The sequence below is a fragment of the Pinus tabuliformis genome, chromosome 1_2, assembly GCF_031772625.1.
Source record: "Pinus tabuliformis cultivar Carrire ecotype Pingquan chromosome 1_2, CPIR1, whole genome shotgun sequence".
Classification (NCBI taxonomy): Eukaryota; Viridiplantae; Streptophyta; class Pinopsida; order Pinales; family Pinaceae; genus Pinus; species Pinus tabuliformis.
The window spans coordinates 7,884,101-7,908,315 of record NC_142298.1 but is presented as its reverse complement, the minus strand read 5'-3'; the positions used below and the strand labels follow the sequence as shown (position 1 = coordinate 7,908,315).

General features: G+C 33.0%; 1 protein-coding gene across 1 annotated transcript; it reads right to left on the bottom strand.

Moving 5' to 3' along the window:
* Positions 1–13,254: 13,254 nt before the first annotated feature.
* LOC149204043 (protein NUCLEAR FUSION DEFECTIVE 4-like) lies at positions 13,255–15,308 on the bottom strand. The gene has a single exon (XM_089393192.1). It carries the CDS (start codon positions 15,146–15,148, stop codon positions 13,310–13,312), a length of 1,839 nt encoding a protein of 612 aa, XP_089249318.1. The 5' UTR covers positions 15,149–15,308; the 3' UTR covers positions 13,255–13,309.
* Positions 15,309–24,215: the final 8,907 nt, after the last annotated feature.

Sequence of the window (24,215 nt, the reverse complement as noted above, 5' to 3'; positions counted from 1 at the left end):
ATATATATATATGATCTCTATGGTATGGAAAATCTCTCTACGTAAGATAGAGAGCAACCTTGTGTGTATGGTATTAATGGTACATACGACATATGACTCTTATGACATGATGATAGTGTAGCTATTATCTTGATACATGATTATGATAGTAGTCTAATTAGATAATAATGATCTTGATTTAACAATGATACTATGATGAATGTGATTTATAAGGTAGTGATTGTGATATATGGTGGATGTTATGAAACCATCTCACAAAAAGATAGAAAAGATAGATCAATGCCTTAGAATTCAACATCTTCAAGGGGGAAACCTCCTTTACATTACATAAATGAACAATTCTTGGATGATTCAAATGAAAAAACCTCCTTTCTATATATAGGAGTCTAAGGAGTTACAATATAACCCAGTCGACCTAACAATAATAATATAAAGCCACAAAAATAACAATCGAGGGATTCTATGGGGCACAGTAATAACAATATGGTGACAATAGGGGCACAACAATATTAATAAGGGATACAACTACAATAGTAATGGGATAATCACTAGTATTACAGGGACCTAACCTGCCCCTCTCCTTCAAAAAAGTGTTGTCCTCAATGCTTGAGTAATTATGGATGCTTCTATATAAAATTCTCATCCTCCCATGTGGAATCTTCAGTGGATAAGTTCTTCCACTTGATGAGATACTCCGAAATTGTTCGATTTCATAGCTGTTGAGTTCTTGTTTCTGTGACTGCTTATAGTTCCAATATAATTTTTCCTTCCTCGTTAAGTTCTGGCAATATCGTTTGAACTAGGAGCTTGTTGCCTATAACCTTCTTTAAACATGAAACATGGAAAACTGGGTGCACTTGAGAAGCTGCAGGAAGCTCCAATTTGTATGCCATAGTACCAAACTTTTGCAACACCTTGTACGGACCATAATACTTTGGTGATAATTTATTATCCTTCTTAGCTTACTTGAGGGACATTTGTTTATATGGTTGTAGCCGTAGGAATACCCAATCACCTACACCAAAACTTCTTTCGCTGCAATGTTGATCTGCCTGTTGTTTCATTCTATTCTGTGCCAACATGAGGTTATCCTTTAAGAGTTGGAGGACTTGTTGTTGATGTTCGATGTGATGTTCCACTGCTTGAACCTTAGAATTTTCTCTTAAATATGATGTTATGGATGGTGGCTGATATCCATAAAGTGCCATAAATGGGGTCATTTTTGTTGCTGTATGGAAGGAAGTGTTATACCACCATTCAGCTAGAGGCAACCATTTGACCCATTGTGTCCATTTATCAGATACAAAACAACGAAGATATCCTTCCAAACATTTGTTTACTATCTCAGTTTGCCCATCAGATTGAGGATGATAAGACGAGCTATGAGCTAACTGAGTACCAAGACAAGAAAATAATTCTGTCCAAAAATTTCTAATGAAAATGGGATCTCTGTCATTTACAATAATCTTTGGGTTTCCATGTAGCTTTTGAATTGTTTCCATAAATGCAGTAGAAACTATACTGGCTTTAAATGGATGTGATAATGCACAAAAGTGTGCATACTTGGTAAGTCAGTCAATTACCACCATGATGACACTCTTTCCCTCAAACTTGGGTAAACCTATGATAAAATCCATTGAAACCTCCTCCCAACGTTGGCTTGGAATGGATAAAGGTTATAATAGACCCGGGGTCTTAATTGTTTCAACTTTATTTTTTTGGCAAACCAAACATTCCACCACAAACTTTTGAATATACGATTTAAGGCCATCCCAAAAAAATTCCTTCTTAACCCTATGGTAAGGTTTTAAAAATCCTGAGTGCCCTCCTAAGGGAGAAGTGTGCAATTCCATAAGAATCTTTTGTTTGAGTTGGGAATTCTTACAGAGGTATAAGCGATCTTTGTACCATAATGAATCATTTTTCCAGCTAAATGTATCAGATGTACTGGAATCTTGTTGTAACTTTCAAATACTTTCCCACACTTCTTCATCATTCTTCCATTCCTCCCTTGCTTCGTTTATCCAATCTGGTTGGATAATAGAAATGGCACACAACAATGCTTCCACATCCTCATCCTTTCTTGAGAGTGTGTCTGTCGCCACATTTTGCTTCCCTTCTTTGTAGATGATTTCAAAGTCATAACCCAACATCTTTGTGACCCACTTTTTTTGCTCTTCAGAGGATAATCTTTGTTCTAAAAAGTATTTAAGGCTATCATGATCTGTTTTCACCTTGAAGTGTCTTCCCATTAGGTAGGGTTGCCATTTCTTAAGTGCATGTAGTATTTCCAACATTTCCTTCTCATAAATAGCTTTGTGTAAAAACTTTCCCTTGATTGGACGACTTTCAAAAGCAATGGGTCTTTCATCTTGCATTAAAACAGCACCAATCCCATTTCCTAAAGCATCACATTCCATAATAAATGTTTTTGTGAAGTCTGGTGTAGCTAAGACCGGTGCTTGGCACATTGCCTCTTTAAGATGTTTGAAGGCCTTTGTTGCTTCTAGAGTCCATGAAAATGCATCTTTTTTCAATAATGTTGTTAGAGGTGTTGCTATTCTCCCATAATTCTTAACAAACTTGCAATAATACCCTGTCAACCTGAGAAATCCTCGATGATGCTTTATGGATGTGGGGATTTTCCATTCCTTAATGGCTTTAATTTTGCAAGGGTCTACCTTGAGTCCTTCATGAGATACAATATGACCCAGATATTCCACCTCTTGTACTCCAGAGAAACATTTGGATCTTTTTTCATATAATTGTTTCTCCTCCAATAGTTGTAGCACCCTATCAACATGTTCAACATGATCCTTCCAAGACTTGCTGTAGATTAGTATATCATCAAAAAATACTAACACAAATTTTGTAAGGAAGGGTTTGAAAATGGAATTCATCAAACCTTGAAATGTAGAAGGTGCATTGGTAAGGCCAAAAGTCATGACCAAAAATTCATAATGACCTCATGAGTTCTAAATGTTGTTTTCAGAATGTCTTCAGTCTTCATTCTGATTTGATGATATCCTGAATGAAGATCCAACTTGGTGAAGTAAATTGATCCATGCAATTCATCTAGTAATTCATCAATGACCGGAATGGGAAACTTATCTTTAATAGTGAGCTTGTTGAGCTCCCTATAATCCGGACACATGCGCCATGATCCATCCTTCTTGTGCACCAATACTACTGGAGCAGAGAAAGAACTTTGACTAGGTTGAATTATACCAGCCTCTAGCATTTCTACAACCATACATTCAATTTCACTCTTTTGGGCATAGGGATATCTATACAGCCTGATGTTTGGAGGAACACTTCCTGGAATCAGATGAATAGCATGATCATGATCACGAATAGGTGGGAGAACTTTGGGAGTCTCAAATACCTTGGAATGATTGTCCAAGACTTTTTGGAGATATGGAGAAATAGATGATTTCGATGTGGAAACATCTAGTGAACATATTTGTGCAATTACACCTCTTTGTTCCCTTTTTAGAAGCTTTGTCATATCGTTAGAACTGATTATCTTTCTCGGTTTCCCTGCAATGCCCCTTAATTCAACTTCCTTTCCTTTCGCAAAAAATTTCATGAAAATTTCTTGAAAATTAAAAGCTATTGTACCCAAGGATTGTAGCCATTGGACTCCTAGTACAACATTAGCACCTCCCATTGGAATGGAAAGCATTGGGCTAGTCAATACATATCTTCCCATGGATAGCTTGATATTATGGAACTTTCTAGAGCAATTTATCGTTCCTCCATTTGCAACCATCACTTGACACTCTAGTGTTGGATATAGGAAGCAATTCAATTCTTTTGCTATCTTACAATGAATAAAGTTGTGGGTACTTCCTAAATCAATCAACACTATTACCTTTTTCTTCTTAATTTGTCCTTATATCTTAATGGTTTGAGGATGGTAATTCCAGCCAATCCATTACAAGATATGGTCGGACTCATTTCTTCTTTATCTAGGCTTTGTTCCTAGAGTATATCCTCTCGTTTTGACCTTTCTTGCTCCTTTTCTTCTTCCTCTTCACAATCTATGTAGAATAATTTCTTCTCAGCACACTTATGACCTTTAGTGTATTTGCTATCACAACTGTAACAAAGCCATTTTTCTCTTTTTTCTTCCAATTGTTGTGGTGTTAACCTTATAGGTTGTGGAAGACTAGGGGCAACAACACTTCCATCTTTATAGTTGTGAGTGGTATGCTTCCTAGTTTCCATAATTTTGCTTTCCATTTTTCTTTCTAACCTGAATGCCTTCTCTAATGAATCAGGTTCCCAAAGGCGAACATCATATTGGATATTATCCTTTAAAGTCCCTATGAACATATCAATCCTATCCTCTTATTTTATATTTTTTACACTTATGTTCAATTTTTTGAACGCCTCAATGTGCTCCATTATTGAACCCTTTTGTTTGAGACTTATCAATTGGCTAAAAAAAGCGTTGCTTTTTGTATCCTCATAATGTGCTGTCAATTATTTTGTAAAAATCACTCAAGTGATAATTTGTTTATGAGAGCAAAGCCATTGATACCATACAAACTGATTTGGTTCCAAATATAAAGTTGCAATATGTACCTTTTGTGTGTTTTGCACATTATTGAGATCGAAAAATTGCTCCATCTGTAATATCCATGTTGTGGGATCCTTCCCGTCAAACTTCCTCATATCGATTTTTGGAATATGGTGGGTCTTCGGTCCAACATTGGAGTCTATGAAATCATGACTAACATTTCTTTTGTTCTCATCATGAGTTTCCTTTACTACCCTTTCACCATTAGTAAGCATTTCTTGTAGAAACTTTGTGAAATCTATCTTCAAATCTATCTTCAAATCTTCCATGCCTATCTTCAAATTTGTCTTCAAATCTATCTTCAAATCGTCCATCTTAGCTTCCATGTCATTCATCTTAGCTTCTACGTGCCTTTATTTAAATAATCCATCTTAGCTTCTACGCCTTTCTTTAAACCATCCATCTTAGCTTCTACATCTTTCTTTAAACCATCCATCTTAGATTCTGTTACTTTTTGTGCAAGTGACACTTGTTGCACTTGGTCTCGTAATTTTGATATATCATGTTGCATTTCTTCCTCTTCTTCATGAGTCATGCTAGAGCTTTCAGGTTGCTTACTAGGTGTTTTCATTTTCTTTCCTCGGGGCATCAATTACTGATAATAATGCTTTACTATGCCCTTTGAATTCCTTCAAACTAATTTTTCAAACCAAGCTTATGCAAAAATTTAAAAAAACTACACACCTTTTTTCACTTTGTAGGAGCTTGATATTGAATCTAATGTATCTCTGTAATTTTGGATCATCCAGTTCTAAAATTGTGACCTACAGTAGCCCTCTGTGTCCTCTTTCCAATGCCACCAGTTTGATCCAAATTGGATTCTCCAGGGAACTTCTACAATGTGCCACGAGTCACTTTTTTGACCTTTGGCTCTGAAAAATATATACAAGAAACTACAGTCCGTCCTCTTTCTGTACCTTCTTATGAAATTTCAATCCGATGCTCAAAGAGGAAGTTATGACGATTTTCCCCAGGTCACCTGTTTGGAATGTAATTCAGGAGTCTGCAAAAGGACCAACTTCCTCAGATCATATCTCCGCAAATATAGTGCGAAAAGCTCTGAAATTCAGACCCGAGGTTGAGTGCGATTTCATCTAAAATGGGTTTTTTTTTTCAACTTCTGAAACATTGCAGAAAAGAAGTTATAGCAAAAATTCCACGATGACCTATTTGGAGTAGTGAAACCCTAGAATCCAAAGCTCTAATACCAAATGTTATGAAACCAGCTCACAAAAAGATAGAAAAGATAGATCAATGCCTTAGAATTCAGCCTCTTTGAGGGGACAACCTCCTTTACATTACATAAATGAACAATTCTTGGATGATTGAAATGACAAAATTCTTTTCTATATATAGGAGTCTAAGGAGTCATAATATAACCCAACTGACCTAACAATAATAATATAAAGCCACAAAAATAACGATCGAGGGATTCTATGGGGCACAGTAATAACAATATGGGGACAATAGGGGCACAACAATATTAATAAGGGAAACAACTACAATAGTAATGGGGTAATCACTAGTATTATAGGGACCTAGCAGTGGAAGTGATCCTACATGGAATTATCTTGGATATGACAATGAGTTTGATGACAGTAACTATAATACAGGATGACAGTGATGGTAGTGACACTCTAATATATGACAGTGTACCTTGATATATGGTTTTTTCCTTTGATGATATCTTGACAGTTATGATGTTCCTTGACAGTGATAGGGAAACAACTCTCTAGAGATCAGATTGTTTAGTTCACAAACAAAGTTGTGAAATGACTTGGGTTAGCCCCAAGAGGCCTGCTGTAATTGATGATGATGTCTCATGATTATTGTACTATGTATCTCAACTAAACATTTGGTGAATATCTAATAGAAGAACAATATGGCTAGTTTTTCCCCCTTATGGGGTTTTTTCACTGTTCTCTTAACTAAATACTAGTGTCTCTACTATGTATGATTTTCTTCTTCGTTTATTTATTGCTCCACTGCATTCCTGATGTTATTTTTCTCTCTACATAATTTCTAATGATGAAAAGATGTTATGGGGTGAATTTTATATGAATAGTTTAATAAGTTTGAATATTAAAATATCTACAGTAGAGAACAACCAAGCCCTAAAATGAACATAGTATCATAGATGGGCTAAAGAAAAGTCATTGATATCACCCCCATGAAGACACGAACTACGAATTTCATGATCAAAGTAGAGTGAAAGAGATGAATATGGCAGGGACCTAAAAGAATGTTAGGGTTTGAAGGAAACCCTTTTTCTTAGAATAAAAGCTAGAGTTTGAAGAAACCTTAGGAGTGACCTTGATTTGGAAATATCTTGGTATGATTCAACATTTATTTATGATATGATCTATGAAAATATTTTTTCGGACAGATTTAGAGAAATTCTAAGTGAGCGTATGAGCAAATATCGAGTGGCCATCAATAGTTAATATTGGTTGTCGATGAAGGAAATTAAGGATACATGTGGTATTGTAGATGGAACATTTCTTATGTAAGACAACATTGACATATGGTTGATGGAATGTGGTGACTCATGGAGGAAGTATCAAGAGGGAACTGATAGATTGCTACAAACCTCATTAAAGATAAGTACTTTCCAAAGCTCATATTATTTCTTTGTGACACAGTTATTATTTTTTTAGATTATTGTTCTTCCTACATGATTATTTGAATGCTTATAAATTATTGGATCATGAGGATGTGATCAAGGAGAGTAGATCATGAGATCATCAAGATGCTAAATATTGTAGGAAGAGTAAGCTCCAAGATGGCTAGTGTAGGAAAATCAAGGAGCCTCTCTCATGTCTAGAGAAGAAAGATATTCATGCTTCATCATGAGGTACACTTTCATTATTCTTATTTACTTTATTCTTATAACTCATGCACTTTTCCTGGGGTCATCAGGTACAACAAATGGAGGTATGGACCTAGTCCTCAATATTGAGATTGAGAAGGATGTAAATCCATCCCATGATTTGAGTAGTCACTTGGAAGATGGACAAGGTCTAAGACCTTGAAGGAAGGATCCAAGGTTGATATCTATATTTGAAGAAGCTTCCTATTCAAAGGGAGTATATTTTTAGTTTGAAAGCAACAATTTGATGAGATGATAAGTGCTATATTTACTTCATGCAAGGAGCACTCTAGATGATAAGATAAAATAGAGTCAGATACTTTCACACTATTAAATTCATTAGTGATAAGGAATATGCACTCAAAGGGAGATGATTGTAGCCCTTTTTGTCGGATGCACTAATAAGATGTATGTGAAGTTGGATTCCTCCATGATGTATATAAGGAAGAAACATACTTTTATCTACCTCAAGGCTTTGATGTAAATTTGATGAGATTCATGATTTCAGATGGAAGAAAATACCATATGGACTCAAGTAAGCCCTTTGGATTTGGTATACTTATATCGATGGACATATACTGGAGATATTGACCCTCTCTTCAAGCTTGAAGATATATCCTTAATGTGTGGTTTATATATGCTAACAAATTATTTTTGATAGGACATATCATCTGATTAGTACTATAAGGAGTTGTCCTCTGAGCCTCAGAAATCCACTTATTGACAAGTGTCTCATTGAGATGATGAGGGCTTCCTTCTTAAGAGAATAAGATTGATATACATTTGGTATGATGATTTACACTGAAGCAATTGAGAGAGACTCATCTTCAGATACATATTTTTGTTGAATCTTGAAATGATCATGCAACACAATGGATCCTTTTTTTTATGTACTTTGAGTTAGGTAGAGGATGGATATAAACATGTCTTGAGATATCTACATGAAACCATTGGTTTTGGACTGAGAGACATTGTTAGAAACATGACAGATACTAATTGAGATTGAAAATACTATTGATAGGAAAAACACATCTGGGTGTTGTTGTAGCTTGAGGTCTGACATGACTTCTTGGATGATATGGAAAAAGAAGTTTGTTGATTTGAGTAAAGCTGAAGAAAAGAAAACTATTGTTATCATGGCTAACTAAAAGAGAGTGTGAATGAGAAATCTCTTTGAAAAAAAAAGCAATTTGAACGTGTTTTTGAGATGACTATGATATACTGCATTAATATGAGCGGGATATGAATTTGAAAGAACCCTGTGTTTATGACCAATCCAATACTTTTAAAGTTAGATATCACTATGTCTAGGATATGGTGCAAAGAGGAGAAGTGAGATTCCATCACATTTCTACTTATGAGCAGATAACAAACATTCTTATTGATACTTTACCAAAAGGGATGTTCTTGGTCTTTAGAGCACAACATGGACCGATGGATGTGGCCCTCTTAGGTAATGGTACCGATTGATTGAGGACACTAGGCTATGCTCTTCCCATGTTTTTGAGATCTCGAGGAGAGGAATTGAGCTAGAGAGCTCTTGGGGTTGAGGGAACTCTAAATAATAGGATGTGGAATCCTTTTCATTTATGGAAGGTTGGGTATCCTACCTATCCACTTTAGGGTCAATGTGATCCTTTTCATTTATAACAATTTGGGTATCCTCCCCTACCATTAAGTCTAGGACCTGACAGAGTATACCCCAATATGAATCCTACCCACAAGATGAGCTTGTCAGAATTGCCACCCATCTGATGAATGGGTGAGGAGACACATAGGTGTGTGTGATCCTTACCTTTTTTAAGTAGGGTATCCTCCCCATGTTAGTGGATGTAGGTGTTCTACCACTTGATTCTTGAGGGTCAAGGTGAGAAGATCACTAATGGAAAGTTGCGTATCATGCCTATTGTTTAACAATAGGAAAGAGTGTGATCCTTAACTCTTACCTCTCATGGTAAACAATATCCTTCCTATTGTCAATAAGATATACAAGATGGTAGATTAATCTCCTTTATTGTCTATGGATATAGGGTGATAGCCATATCTCACCTATGATGATTCTTCTTCTTTATATTGAGACATCACTATTCAAATATTGATTAGAGGAGACAAGTTGAGATAAAATGTGATCAAATGAAAATCTTGCTAATGAAGTTGAGATGAGGTCATGGAACTTGACCTAGACACCAGTAGGGTTTGGAGGATCTAGTTGATCTCTCCTACCGTCGATTGTGTATTGTTCTCCTTATATGAAACGAGATGAGATGAGATGAGTCAAGATGAGACACGATGAGAGATACAAGATGATACTTATGATGAGGATGGAAATTCCTCTGTAGATAAGAGGGAGTGTTAAAATTTGGGCACCTTCAGGAGAAATTTCATCAAAGGGGAACCCTAATACTCCAATGGAAGCCATCGTGCCTCAAATAGAATTTACATTAGTTAGAGAAATATTATTATTATTATTAATTTGTGGGGTTTCCTCTGTAATGTGACAACTCCACTTGGGAAAGTTACGATAAAAACATTTGGAGATATATTTAAATATTAAAATAATTGAATTTGAATTATTCCCTCCAAATGTAAAAGTATTCTTCATTATGGAATTCCCTAGAAAAGGTCAATTGTGGCACCTCAACATTGTATAAATTTAATTCAAATGTTGAATATAACAAACACTTATCTTGATTTGATGAAGAAGAGGCTCACATTATTCTAAGGATTTGAGGCTCTTTAAATTCTATAATTGCTCATCTCTAAGGGTTGTTTGGTTCTCACTTTGCAAAAGGCTTGTTGGCTTGTTTGACTCATTAACTAAATTTTGTAATGGCTCACTACAGTGTCTCAATTATTAGTCATATTGCTCACCCTATATTATTTGTGATTTGTATGGTTCAACAATAATTTATGGATCAAATGGCAAGAAACCACGTGTGGTTTGTATGGTACATACAATAGCCTGCAATATTAGAGTCGATCATGTAAATCACACTGTCATATAGATCTTTTGAGATTAGATCTATTCACATATGGATCACAGAGTAATTTGGCTTTTGCTTTGGCACCACATTGTTATAACAATGGGGTTGGATTCCATTACAATGGGATCACATCGTTTGATGGCATAGTGACTTTGCTTCACCTGATCATTACAGTGGCATCACATCATAGAATATATAGTGGCATCATTTATAGGCACAAGTAGCACTCACTCATAATAGACAAGCCTACTCATAATAGCCAAAGGCTTATATTCTACATAAAGGCCAACATTCGATTACAGTGACAATACATTTATATTTTGGCTCGTGGTTCTACTCTAGCATCGCTCATGTTATAATGGCATCACATTTATCTACACAATGACCTCTAGCTCATTTTGTGGACTGAACATTTGTCATACTTGTGTCTGTGGATCGATTACAATGGTTTGATCTCTTGATATGTCTATGATATGTCACATATCTTTAAGTATGGTATAGGTTAACCGTGTTCCTATGGTAGTAATCATACATATGACTCTTATGACATGATGATAGTGTCCAAATTATCTTGATACATGACTATGACAATAGTCTAATTGTAGAACAATGATCTTGATTCGATAATGATATTATGATGAATGTGATCTATAAGGCACTATGATATATGGTGGCAATGATTCTACATGGTAGTATCTTGGATATGACAATGACTTTGATGACAATAACTACAATACAAGATGGCAGTAATGGCAGTCACACTATGATATATGGTAGTGCACCTATGATGTATGGTGTGTTCCTTTGATGATGTCTTGACACTTATGATGTTCCTTGCCAATGGTATGGCAACAACTCTCTAGAGATCAAATCATTCAGTTCACAAATAAAGTTGTGAATTAGCTTGGGTTCTCTTCAAAAGGCTTGATGTGATTGATGATGATGCCTAATGATTATCGTTCTTTGTATCTCAACTGAATATTTGATGAATATCTAATAGAAGAAGAATTTGGTTGGCTTTTCACCCTTGTGGGGTTTTTCCCTAGTCTCCACCTAAATCTCGATGTCTCTATTGTGTATGATTTTCTTCTTTTGTTCTTTATTGTTATATTGCATTACTGATGTTATTGTTCTCTCTACATAATTTCTAATGATGAAATAATGTATGGGTTGAATGTTATATGAAATGTCGAATAAGTTTGAAAATGCAATTATCTACAACAGAGGAAAATCAAGCCCTAAAAATTAACATGATCTACAACAAGAATAAGAGGAACTGACTACAATCTATTGTGACGACAACTCAACATTAGATTTGTCAAATAATCATGCTTTTCATTGGAAAGGCGAACACAAAATATCATTTCATTAGAGAGCTTGTAAACAATGGAGAAATTCATGTATAATCTTGTAAATCAAAGGCACAATTGACTGACATATCTGTAAAGCCATTGACAAAAGATGTATTTGAGTTTCATATGCAAAACTTAGGTGTTGTAAGCCTAACATAGACTATAGACCAATAGGAAGTAGTGGTCATAGAAAGGAGTGTTAGACTTAATCACTTCTGGTAATGATGAAAAGTGTTTATGGGGGTCCTTCAAATCTGACCACTAAGAGTTCAATCTCTTAAACCTGTGGGCTATGGGCCCCAAAACTTAGCTCTCTCATCCTTTTGTAGCAATGGAGCTTCCACTCTAAATCCCCCAAAGAACAACGATGTAAAGGGCCACTAGCTCAACCGAATCACTTAAACCCTCAACATTTTTCTCTCCAAGTAACCGTGGCCATTACCCCCACCATCACAAGAATTTGGGGGCCTGAACTTGTTTGATGTTTTGGCTTTCCCACGTCCATTCATGGCCCAAATTATTCGGGGTTTAGCCCCTTTTCCCCATGAGTTGTTCGTTTCAAGGCCAAATATTCGAGTATGTGTGTCTCGCTTCGAACATCTTTGGTACTATCCTCATTTCCCCTGCCTGGAACACAATTTAGTTGCTCTGTAATCTATCCCATTTTTGGCATAATTACGACATCGGTCCACTTCGCCTTTGCAATGAGATCCATGAATCAGGCTCTTACACGTTACTGCCTCTACACTACCTTCAACTAGTTACCATTGTTTGTGAAGGGCTCTCGTCGTCCACATATTTGGGCTTCTTTGATCAACATTCAAAATTGCAAACACGACATGATAAACAAAACAATAAGACATGGACCGTGGACACAAAACAAGAATATGTAGATTCAACGCACATGGATAATTATATTCAAAAAGGTGCAATTACATATCTCACTCTCTCAAGGCTTGAACACCTCCTTCAACCTGATTCCACATGGTATTAGCCGCCCCTCTAGGCCTATTTACATTAGGTTGGCCACTATCCTAATACATTTATAAACGACTTATAAAACAAAAAAAACAAACCCTAAAAGAATGAGGAATCTCGTCCTCTACCACCTCATGCCTCCTAAAGGCTTCAGATATTTTTAAATTACATATAATAAAAAGAAATTGTGTGCTCTCTCAAAGAATACAATGCTCCTTCCAAAAACTTTTGGAAATCAAATTCGATTTGGAGAGAGGTTTAAGCCCCTACATCAAGTAACTACCAAGTAGTTTATAATTTATCACAAATTGTATTAAGCCTAAATGTAAGAGTTAGTCATATATCTCTGGCTAAGATTAATACATCTATTGTAGTTTCAAACAATTCAATCAGTCAAATTAATTTCCAAAACCACAACTCTTCTGTGCAGTTTCCTTCTATGTCTACTAACCTATATTTGAACATGGTAAAAGGAATCATTCATAATTTTTATACCCTTAATTACATCTATTGCTGCTCACTGAATTTCAATATTGACCATCTACACATTTCTCCTCTCAGTATCGCGATCCGCTTTCTTAATAATTTGGGATGATGTGTCCTCTAGCTTTTTAAACTTGGCATAAATATCACCTCGGTAGAACTGCCTCGTTCTCAAGACAAGAACGAGCGAAATCAGACCTCCAAAAAAGGTCACGAGGGTCATGATGATGAACGAAAGCCGAAAACATTTATGCCCAATGCAAGTAACAGCGCTCTGAGCCGAACAAGTCCCCAGAGCAGTGCACTGCTTTCTTGTCTCTTGGTCGTATAAATGTCCCACAACTTTCACAGACAAAAGATAAGATCCCAAGGGGCTTGCAACAGCTCCAAAACTACACAGAGTGGCATAATACTTGAGACCAAATAACTCTGAGATGACAGCTAACACTACAGGCACTTGAGCTCCAAAACACAGTCCAATTACAATGGATGCTAAGTACAGTGAACCCGGAAGAGCAAAGGCTATCAAAATATGCCCAATGCAAGCAATAAACATAACTATGGTCAACATCAGGGGCCTGGGAAATGTATACTTCTGAAGAAGGATTTCTGATAAAAAGCCAGCAATAACACGACCTAGAAAATTCCATATGCTAATAAGCCCAACAAAGGTGCTTATAGTCGTGTCGTTATATCCAAGAGCTTTCCCAATCTGTCCCATATTGTCAATGGCGGTCAGAGTTGATCCAAACCCACAAGTAGTGGCTACAAACAGGATCAGCATATCGATACTTACTAGAGCTTGAGGAATTGTGAAGTCGTCTCCTCTTTTAGGACTTTTGAAAAAATTCACAATACGGGATACAACAGAAGCTCTCACTCTTACTTCATTGCTATGATTAGTAATGTACTCTGTGCTGCTGGTCGTCGATTTTCCTTCATTGATGTCTCGGTAATGTTGGGGATTTTTCTTCTCTTCAGCTTCTGTTGTAAACACACTGATTTTGGCATGATCGGCAGCTTCAATTTCAACGGTTGAGGTTGAGTTTTCGCTGGAAATCTGTTGCTGTTTCTTTTTGTCCATCTCTGCCTTAGCAATCACCACAAGAGGAAGCGAAAGGAAAACCACGATTACTGCAACAACAATTCTGTAGCCTGCATTTAGGAAATTCTTTTGCAAATGCTCGACTACGATGAGAACCATCAGAAACCCCGCTAATCCTAGACCTATGTAGAGAAAATGGTAGAATCGCTTCAGCTCATTTTCTTCTGTGACCTCCGTTGTAGGACGAACTATAAACATGAAAATCAGAGAAACAGCAGTGGGCAAGCAGCCAAGAAGCAGAATCACACCAGCAGATCCACTGGCACTACTCCCATAGACTGCATGATAAATCTGAGTGAAAATTGCTCCACTCAAACCCGCAAATCCTTTCAGAATCCCCAGCACAACTCCTCGGCTCTGAGGGAAATTCTTAACACAGGTAACCAGAGCTCCTGTGCTGGCAAATGCCTGAGAATTAGCTCCCACGGCCATATACAGATACATCTGCCATAACTTCGGCTTGGTAATTCGTCGCGTGACAGACAACCAAACCAATGAATACCCAACGATATTCATGATAGCTCCAACTCCAAGAACAACCCATGTAGGACAGACTTCATTGATGAGACCAGAAACAATCCCAACATTAGCACCCAGATCCTTGAAAAATGCCAAGGTATCGAGTGTGCTCTGATCGTAGCCCAGGGAAGTCTTTATTGCTTGTGAGTAAAGCCCAAACAAATAAGTTCCACCAGCGAATGACATAATAAGGAACGACACGAATACTACAAACCATCTTCCAGTGGCCACTCTTTTAGCCAAATCAAACACCTCCTTCCCCTCCATGTTCATCCCTGCAACAAAGAGGAACCACAGAAATTTCTTATGGATCGAATGTCTTAAGGGATTCGAGAATCGAACCTCTACCCGTAGACAGCTAAACCCAACCACGGGGTTAATTGACCTGCTTAAAAAATAAATTAAGCCATTGATTTCTCGGAGAAGGAGCCACATCAAAGAAAAGTTTACATTTTCTAAAGCTTTTATGGTGTTCCTGGGAGCAGTGCCAAGGATCAGGGCGGAGCATCTTGAAATAGATTTCTTTTTTAAGAATAGGATCCTATCACCAGGACAAGTGAACAAAAATTATTCAAAATAAATGTAGTTGGTGGATAAGCATCGTGATGAAACTTGGGCCGTTGCGGAACAGCTCTTGATCACCAATATTTTCAAACGCGCTTATCAATGAAGTCAAAGTCAGAGTCCACATTTGAAATGAGACCATGTCGCCTTTTTATGAATTCCGCAAAATTCATCGGAACTCAGTTTTCTTCTACTGGTTATATGTTTTGCTGTGTTTTATTCGGCTGGTGATGTGTTTTGGTGTGTTTTTGGCATATCTTTTTTCGGATCGGTTGGAATTATAAATTTGAAGGGTAAAGTTTGAATTATTTAATTGCATTAATAATAATAGTTATATATAATAATTATTATTATTATATTTTTTTTATAAAAATAGTATAATTAGATTTTAGAAAAAAATAAAAATAAAAATTAATTAGAAGAATATAATATTTATTTGTGATATATATACTTTATTTTTTTAATTTTGTACATGTAACTTGTGAAAAAAAAAACTCATACTCTTAATCACTAAGCTCATTCGTACTACATTAAATTAAAATTAAAATATTTTAAATTTATTTTTTACAACACAAATTTTGAGTGAATTTTAAACATTATTATAAATTATATGAATTTTTTATAATTTAAATTAATTTATAATTAAATTAAATTCTAAAATTATTATTTTTTAATAAAAACACTTAAATTATTATATAATTTTAATATATATATATATATATATATATATATATTTTATTATATTATATACATATATATTTTTTTCAAAGTATATTATATACCCATTGATTAAGGCTTGCTTGTTGTCCGACAAAGTGTGACCTTACCTATTCCCAGTTGTACTTTATTAATTGTTAAATGCCTTAGCCAAAGTACTGGACCTCACTACACTGGTGAGGCCAACTCTAACAAAGAGTAGGTTGATGAGTAGGTTGATGCAAGTTTTTTTTCCCAGATACAGCATATTACATATAAGAGTTGCCCAACAATAGGTTATCTAGAGATAGCAGTCCACTTATTTCCGTAATCCGTGCTTGTTCTCTGTGTCTACCATCGAGAAAGAGGAGGGGTCGGAACTCGCGACCCACAACAACCAGAAATGGCCTCGCTCACACCGATTCCCGTACTCATCTTTCTCTGCAAGGTTCCGGATAGCTGGATTGGGAAAGCAGGATAGTGTTCTCTCGGCTGGCAGCACACTTTTCCCAAACCAAATGATCCAGAAGTAAATATTGATCGGATGCCGAGTTGGCTTGTATCTGGTCAGTCCTCGGAGGAAGGAGATTTCGAGTACCTAAGTGGGTAGCTACATGTTGAACTGAAAAGCCTATAACCTATTTCTATATATACGTCATTATGCAAGAGACTTTATCTACTTAATTACGCAATAGACTTTCTTTATGTGAAATTGGGAGGCTTATATCCTGAGTTAGATTCTTTATGAAATTGAGATGCCTGGCCCTAGCAAGAATCACTATGTGGGATTGCTGCAGGGACACAGAAGAGCAAGGATCTCCTGGCAATGACAGGCAGGGGCTTTATCCAATTGATGATCCGGTCGAACAAGCACCTTGCCCACCGTGAAAAAAACACGATCTTATTTTTCATTGGAACTATTATATGTCCAAGGTTCAATATCAAAATCATTTTGGAAGTTTTCCCTGATTGTTTTAGCAGAAAATTCAAAAATACCTTGACCTTATTAGAACGGGTTCAAGTCAAATAGCAATGATTTGAAACACTTTTTTATACACTATTTTGTAAACCTAATAACTTGATCGTATAGATATGTAAAATACAGGATTTCCAATCATAGCAAAAGAAAGAAAGGGAATGGATACTCAATTGAGAGTGAGTAAACAGAGTTATATGCATAAAGAATATATCTCATCTATGCAGATATAATAATGTGGAAAGCACTGCAGAAAAAAAACTGCAAAATCCGATCCTATTTATCATAATCGATTAGTTAACATGGTCCTTAACAATATTCTTAAAAACCGAAAATAAAATAATTTTTTCTACTAATTTTATTTTGATGTTTTGCATTTAATATCAATTATTCAAAAAACCAATTATATATATATATATATATATATATATTAAAAATTTTAATGTATTTATATGCTTTATAATTTTTGTTTTTGGTTTAGGTTCAAATCTCTTGGTATGACATTTTACTTTTTCATATATATATAATTTAAATATTTTAATTAAAAAAAATATAAAAATAATATATATATACTTACTCACATATTATTTATATATATATATATATATATAATTTAAATATTTTATTCAAAAAATATAGAAATAATTTAAATGGGCTTACTCCTTAATTTCATATTAAACAAAAAAATATATTACATCATTAAAATATTTTAATGTTAAATTTTATTTATTTAAGGAAAATAATAATATCCTTTATCTAAATTCAAATTTAAATATTAAATAACTACTAAATAAAATAAAATAAGAAGTTCCCAATTTTCTAATGGATAATGTTAACTGGAAATGGTATATGTTATGGTAATAGGTGAATATAGAAATGTGAAATTTTATTGAATATTAAACCATTCACATAAATTTGAAATTGCTAAGTCATTTGGATTAGTAAATGTTATTGTGAATTTGAAATTGCTAAGTCATTTGGATTGGTATATGTTATGGTAATAGGTGGATATGGAAATGTAGAAGTTTCTTTTATTGAATATTGACAATTCACATAGATTTAAAATGAGGAAGTCACTTGGTTTATTCTGATTAAATAATTATTCTGATAAAATGAAATTATATTTACCCATCTATTAAACTCTTACCATCATTCAAATTTTTGACAATAAAAGAGAAAGAGAAAAACCCCTGACTATAATTAATTCCTTCTCTATGTTGGCTTGTGACTCTTACAGCAGCGGACAGAAAAGCAAAGAAGTTCAGAATAAGCTACTGAATGTGGGAAGTAAAGAATTTCTTTCTAATATTCTCATCATGGAAATGCAATGAGAATATGGCTACTTTTCCATTAATGAAAGAGAGGACGAAATACAATAAGAATATGGCTGCTTTTCCATTAAAGAAAGAGATCCTCGTAGATTTCTGATTCTTATGACAGGAGGACCATGTGCGCCATGTGCAGGCCACATGTAACCACAAAATTCGCTACCAAATCTTTTCGATAGTGGTGGGAGATTGAGCAACTCATCTTTGATACGGGTTTTCCTTTGACTGCCTACCCTCACTGCATGGAACAAAGAACCAGACTTGTTTTATTGAAAGGAAGAAAAGGAACAATGAACGAGAGTTGTTTTACCGGAAGGAAAAAAAAAAACACACTCTCAAGGCCGGGAACAAAGAACTAGATTGCTTTTATTAAAAAGAAAAAGGAGACGGGAAAAACAGTTACCGTGAAGACTTCGTATGATTTTTTATCTTGAGATCTTAAAGTATTATACGATTATATTAAATTCAACCCTTTTTTAATTTATAATTAACATAGCAGTTCGATTTGAAACCTCTATCCATTGATTATATATATGATCTTAAAATTATTTAATAACTGCATGAGACAACATTATCATTACAGGAGTATATTGTATTATATTACAAACAATTATGAATATGGATTTCAAAGTTTTACATTCTTTTGCGAGCTATATACATCATTTATGAAATTGCTGACAATTACGTCTTATTACTTCGCCCAAAAAAAATTAAATTGACATAGAGTCGATTGTAATTCATTGACGTAGAGTTGAGCATGGTCCTTAGCACAAGCTGGACCTAACATTTCATAAACGAAATATCTAAAAGGAAACGTCACGTATGAGTATTTAAAGCAATCGCTTTCTACCAGCATTGAACTTTGTGGTTTTTGTCTGGTTTTTGTCTTTTGCACTTGAATGTCTTTTGCACTTGAATATTCTGGCATTCACTAAAGCTTAGCTAATATCTAAGGTTCCTTTAAGTATTTTAAAGAAATGGCTTTCCACTAGCATTGAACTTTGTGGTTTTTGTCTTTTACACTCCAATATTCTGGCTTTCACTAAAACTTAGCTAATATCTATGGTTCCATTAAGTGCGTGACTCTTTTTTATGAAGTTATACCATGTGGGTATGTACAGGCTTTATTTTAAGGCATGCTCCATTTCCAATAATGTGGATAGCATTTTTTTATTATAATTTTTATGATTTAAGAAAATGTAATTGTTAATTTTTTTAATTGAATTTAGAGGTTTATTTTATAATTTAGGATGAGGGACATGTGTAAGTATTGTCATGTTTTCTAAAAAATAATAAAAATAATTGTAACTTTTGTTGGCCAAATAAAAAAACAAATATGAAATAGCCATATAAATAGATAATTAAAAAATCATGAACGCAACAATTAACTCAGTGGTTGATATTTCATTTTCATTCTACTTGATTCTTTGATATCTAGCTTTCACTATTCCAGTAATAAATAAAATATTTTGATATCTATCATAAATAATATAATTTTATATAGCTTTATAAAGGTAAAATATTTAAAAACAAATAAATATATATATTTCTCTTATAAATATCTCAATATTGAACTTAAATTAACTGTTTGAACTAATACATTTTAGTATGAACTTTCTCTCTCTACATAATGTGTGTTTATATATATATGTCTCTGTGTATTAATGTTAACCTTAGCTAGAAAGGAAAAAGTAATTAAAAGTAAAATAGTGTAGTTGCTTCTTAATAAGAGGATAATGTGTAGCTCATTCAATTTTTAATATAAAATACTAATAATGATAAAATACCCAAAAATACAATTTAAAGGATGAAAAAGTATCACTATAGATTTATTTTAATCACATATTTACCAAGCACTAAAAGGGATTAATTGACTTGTAATTTTCTTTTCAAGTTCGAGATTTGATCCCTCTAGGCTCTTTGTAGATCCGTAGTTAAAATGGGCCTACTCTGCTTGAGTCTAGAGGCTCATCCTACAATTCAGTATGAAGGGCATGTGTAAGTATGTCAAGTATTCAAAAAAATAATAAAAATAATTTCAACTCTTGTCCACCAAACCAAAAAACAGAAATTAAATAGCCATATAAATAAACAATTAAAAATGGATTAACACAACATTTAACTCTGTGGTTGATATTTCACTTTCATTCTACTTGGTTCTTTAATATTTCGTTTTCACTCTTCAAGTAATAAATTAAATATTTTGATATCTATGTTAAATAATATAATTTTATATAACTTTATAAACATAAAATATTTAAAAACTATATATATATATATATTTCTCTTATAAATATCTCAAAATAGAAGTTAAATAAATTGTTTGAATATGAATATTAACTAATACATTTTAGTATGAAATTTCACTCTCTACATAAAGCGTGTTTATATATAAATATATATGATTAAAATTAAAATAACGAAGTTACTTTTTAATAAGAGGAAAATGTGTAGCCCATTCAATTTTTAATATAAAATATTAATAATGGTAAAATATCCAATAATTCAATTTAAAGGATGAAAAATTATGACAGTAGATTTATCCTAATCACATATTTACCAAGCACTAAAAGAAAATAATTGTTGTAAATCTTTTGTCAAATTTGAGATTTGATCCCTCTCGGCTCTTGGTAGATCCATAGTTTAAATGGATCTATACTGGTTCTACAATCCAATATGAAGGGCATGTGTCAGTATGTCATGTCCTCAAAAGAATAATAAAAATAATTTTAACTCTTGTCGGCCAAAAAAATAAAAATAAAATAGCGATATAAATAAACAATTAAAAAATCATTAACACAACAATTAACTCAGTGGTTGATATTTCACTATCATTCTACTTGATTCCTTGATATTTCTCTTTCACTCTTCAAGTAGTAAATAAAATATTTTGATATCTATCTTAAATAATATAATTTTATATAAATTTATAAAGATAAAATATTTTATACATATATTTCTCTTATAAATATCTCAATACAGAACTTAAATAAACTGTTTGAATATCAATATTAACTAATATATTTTAGTATAAACTTTCTCTTTCTACATAAAATGTGTTTATATGTGTGTGTGTATTATTGTTAACCATAGCTTGAAAATAAAGGTTAATTAAAAGTAAAATAACATATTTACTTCTTAATAAGAGGAAAATGTGTCACACATTTAGCTTTTAACATAAAATATTAAAAATTATAAAATATCCAAAAATACAATTTAAAGGATGAAAAATTACGACTATAGATTTATCTTAATCACATATTTACCAAGCACTAAAATGGATTAATTGACTTGTAAAATTTTTTCAAGTTTGAGATTTGATCCCTCTGGAATTTTTGTAGATCCTTAGTTAAAATCAATCTATAATGTTTGAGCCTAGAGGCTCATTTTACAATCCAGTATGAGGGACATGTGTAAGTATGTCGCATCCTGAAAAAAATAATAAAAATTTTTTTAACTGTTGTACGACAAACAAAAAAACAAAAAATAAATAGCCATATAAATAAACAATTAAAAATCCATTAACACAACAATTAACTGAGTGATTGATATTTCACTTTCATTCTACTTGATTCTTTGATTCACTTGCACTCTTCAAATAGTAAAGAAAATATTTTGATATCTATCTTAAATAATATAATTTTATATAACTTTATAAAGATAAAAAATTTAAAATCAATATATATATATAGAACATAAATAAACTGTTTGAATATAAATATTAACTAATACATTTTAGTATGAAGTTTCTCTCTCTACATAAAATGTGTTTATATATATGTGTATTCGTGTTAACCTTAGCTCGAAAGGAAAAATAATTAAAAGTAAAATAACGTAGTTACTTCTTAATAAGAGGAAAATGTGTAGCTCATTCAATTTTTAGCATAAAATATTAATAAGGATAAAATATCCAAAAATACAATTTAAAGAATGAAAAATTATCACTATAGATTTATCTTAATCACATCTTTACCAAGCACTAAAAGGATTAATTGAATTGTAATTTTTTTTTTAAGTTTGAGATTTGATCACTCTCGGCTCTTGGTAGATCCGTAGTTAAAAGGGATCTATTATGGTTGAGCCTAGAGGCTCATTCTACAATCATGTATGAGGGGCATGTGTAAGTAGGTCAAGTCTTCAAAAATATAATAAAAATAATTTCGACTCTTGTTGGCCAAAAAAAATAAAAAAATTAAATAGCCATATAAATAAACAATTAAAAATCCATTAACACAACAATTAACTCCATGGTGGATATTTCATGTTCATTCTACTTGATTCTTTGATATTTCACTTTCACACTTCAAGTAAGAAATAAAATATTTTGATATCTATCTTAGATAATATAATTTTATATAACTTTATAAAGACTATATAGATATATATATATATATATATATATATATATATATATATATATATATATATAGAACTTAAATAAGCTATTTGAATATAAATATGAACTAATACATTTTAGTATGAACTTTCTCTCTTTACATAAAGTGTGTTTATATATGTGTGTGTATTAATATTAACCTTAGCTCAGGAAAGAGTAATTAAAAGTAAAATAATGTAGTTACTTCTTAATGGTTAAGAGCATGTGTTTCCTCCTAAGAGGTCACAGGGTCAAAACCAAAACGGGGTAGAGTATGTATGCCTTCGCAGACTTAGCAGTCAAATCGCTACGCGGAGGTGGGTCTCTTGTCCCACAAACAAGGGGGTCTCATACATCAGTCTCATACATCAATTTGGTGTTTGGCTTGGCTGTGACCTTAAAAATGGATATTATTATTATTATTATTATTATTATGAGGAAAATGTGTAGCTCAATCAATTTTTAATATAAAATATTAGTAATGATAAAATATCAAAAAATACAATTTAGAGTATGAAATTTTTTATCTTAATCATATATTTACCAAGTACTAAAAGGAATTAGTTGACTTGTAAATATTTTTTCAAGTTTTAGATTTGATCCCTCACATCTCTTGGGAGATCCTTAGTTTAAATTGATATATTTTGGTTCTACAATCCAGTATGAGGGACATGTGTAAGTATGTCAGGTCCTCAAAAAAATAATAAAAATAATTTTAACTCGGCCAAAAAACAAAAATTAAATAGTTATATAAATAAACAATTAAAAATCCATTAACACAACAATAGACTTGGTTGATATTTCACTCTCATTCTACTTGTTTCTTTGATATTTCTCTTTCACTCTTCAAGTAATAAATAAAATATTTTGATATCTATTTTATATAATATAATTTTATAAAACTTTATAAAGATAAAATATTTAAAAACAAAAAAATACATATATTTCTCTTATAAATATTTCAATATTGAACTTAAAAAAATTGTTTGAATATCAATATTAACTAATATATTTTAATATGAACTTTTTCTTTCTACATAAAGTGTGTTTATATATGTGTGTGTATTGATGTTAATCTTAGCTCGAAAGGAAAAGGTAATTGAAAGTAAAATAACATAGTTACTTCTTAATAAGAGGAAAATGTGTAGCTCATTTAGTTTTTAATATAAATATTAATAATGATAAAATATCAAAAAATATAATTTAAAGGATGAAAAATTATCACTATATATTTATCTTAATCTCATATTTACCAAGCACTAAAAGGGATTAATTGATTTGTAAATATTTTTTGAAGTTTGAATTTTAATCCCTCTAGGCTTTGTAGATCGTAGATAAAATGGACCTATACTGGTTGAGCCGAGAGACTCATTCTACAATCCAGTATGAGGGGGGCATGTG

Bases quoted from the DNA above. Each gene is read 5' to 3' on its own strand.
- LOC149204043 (XM_089393192.1), bottom strand. From the start codon at position 15,148: ATGAACATGGAGGGGAAGGAGGTGTTTGATTTGGCTAAAAGAGTGGCC.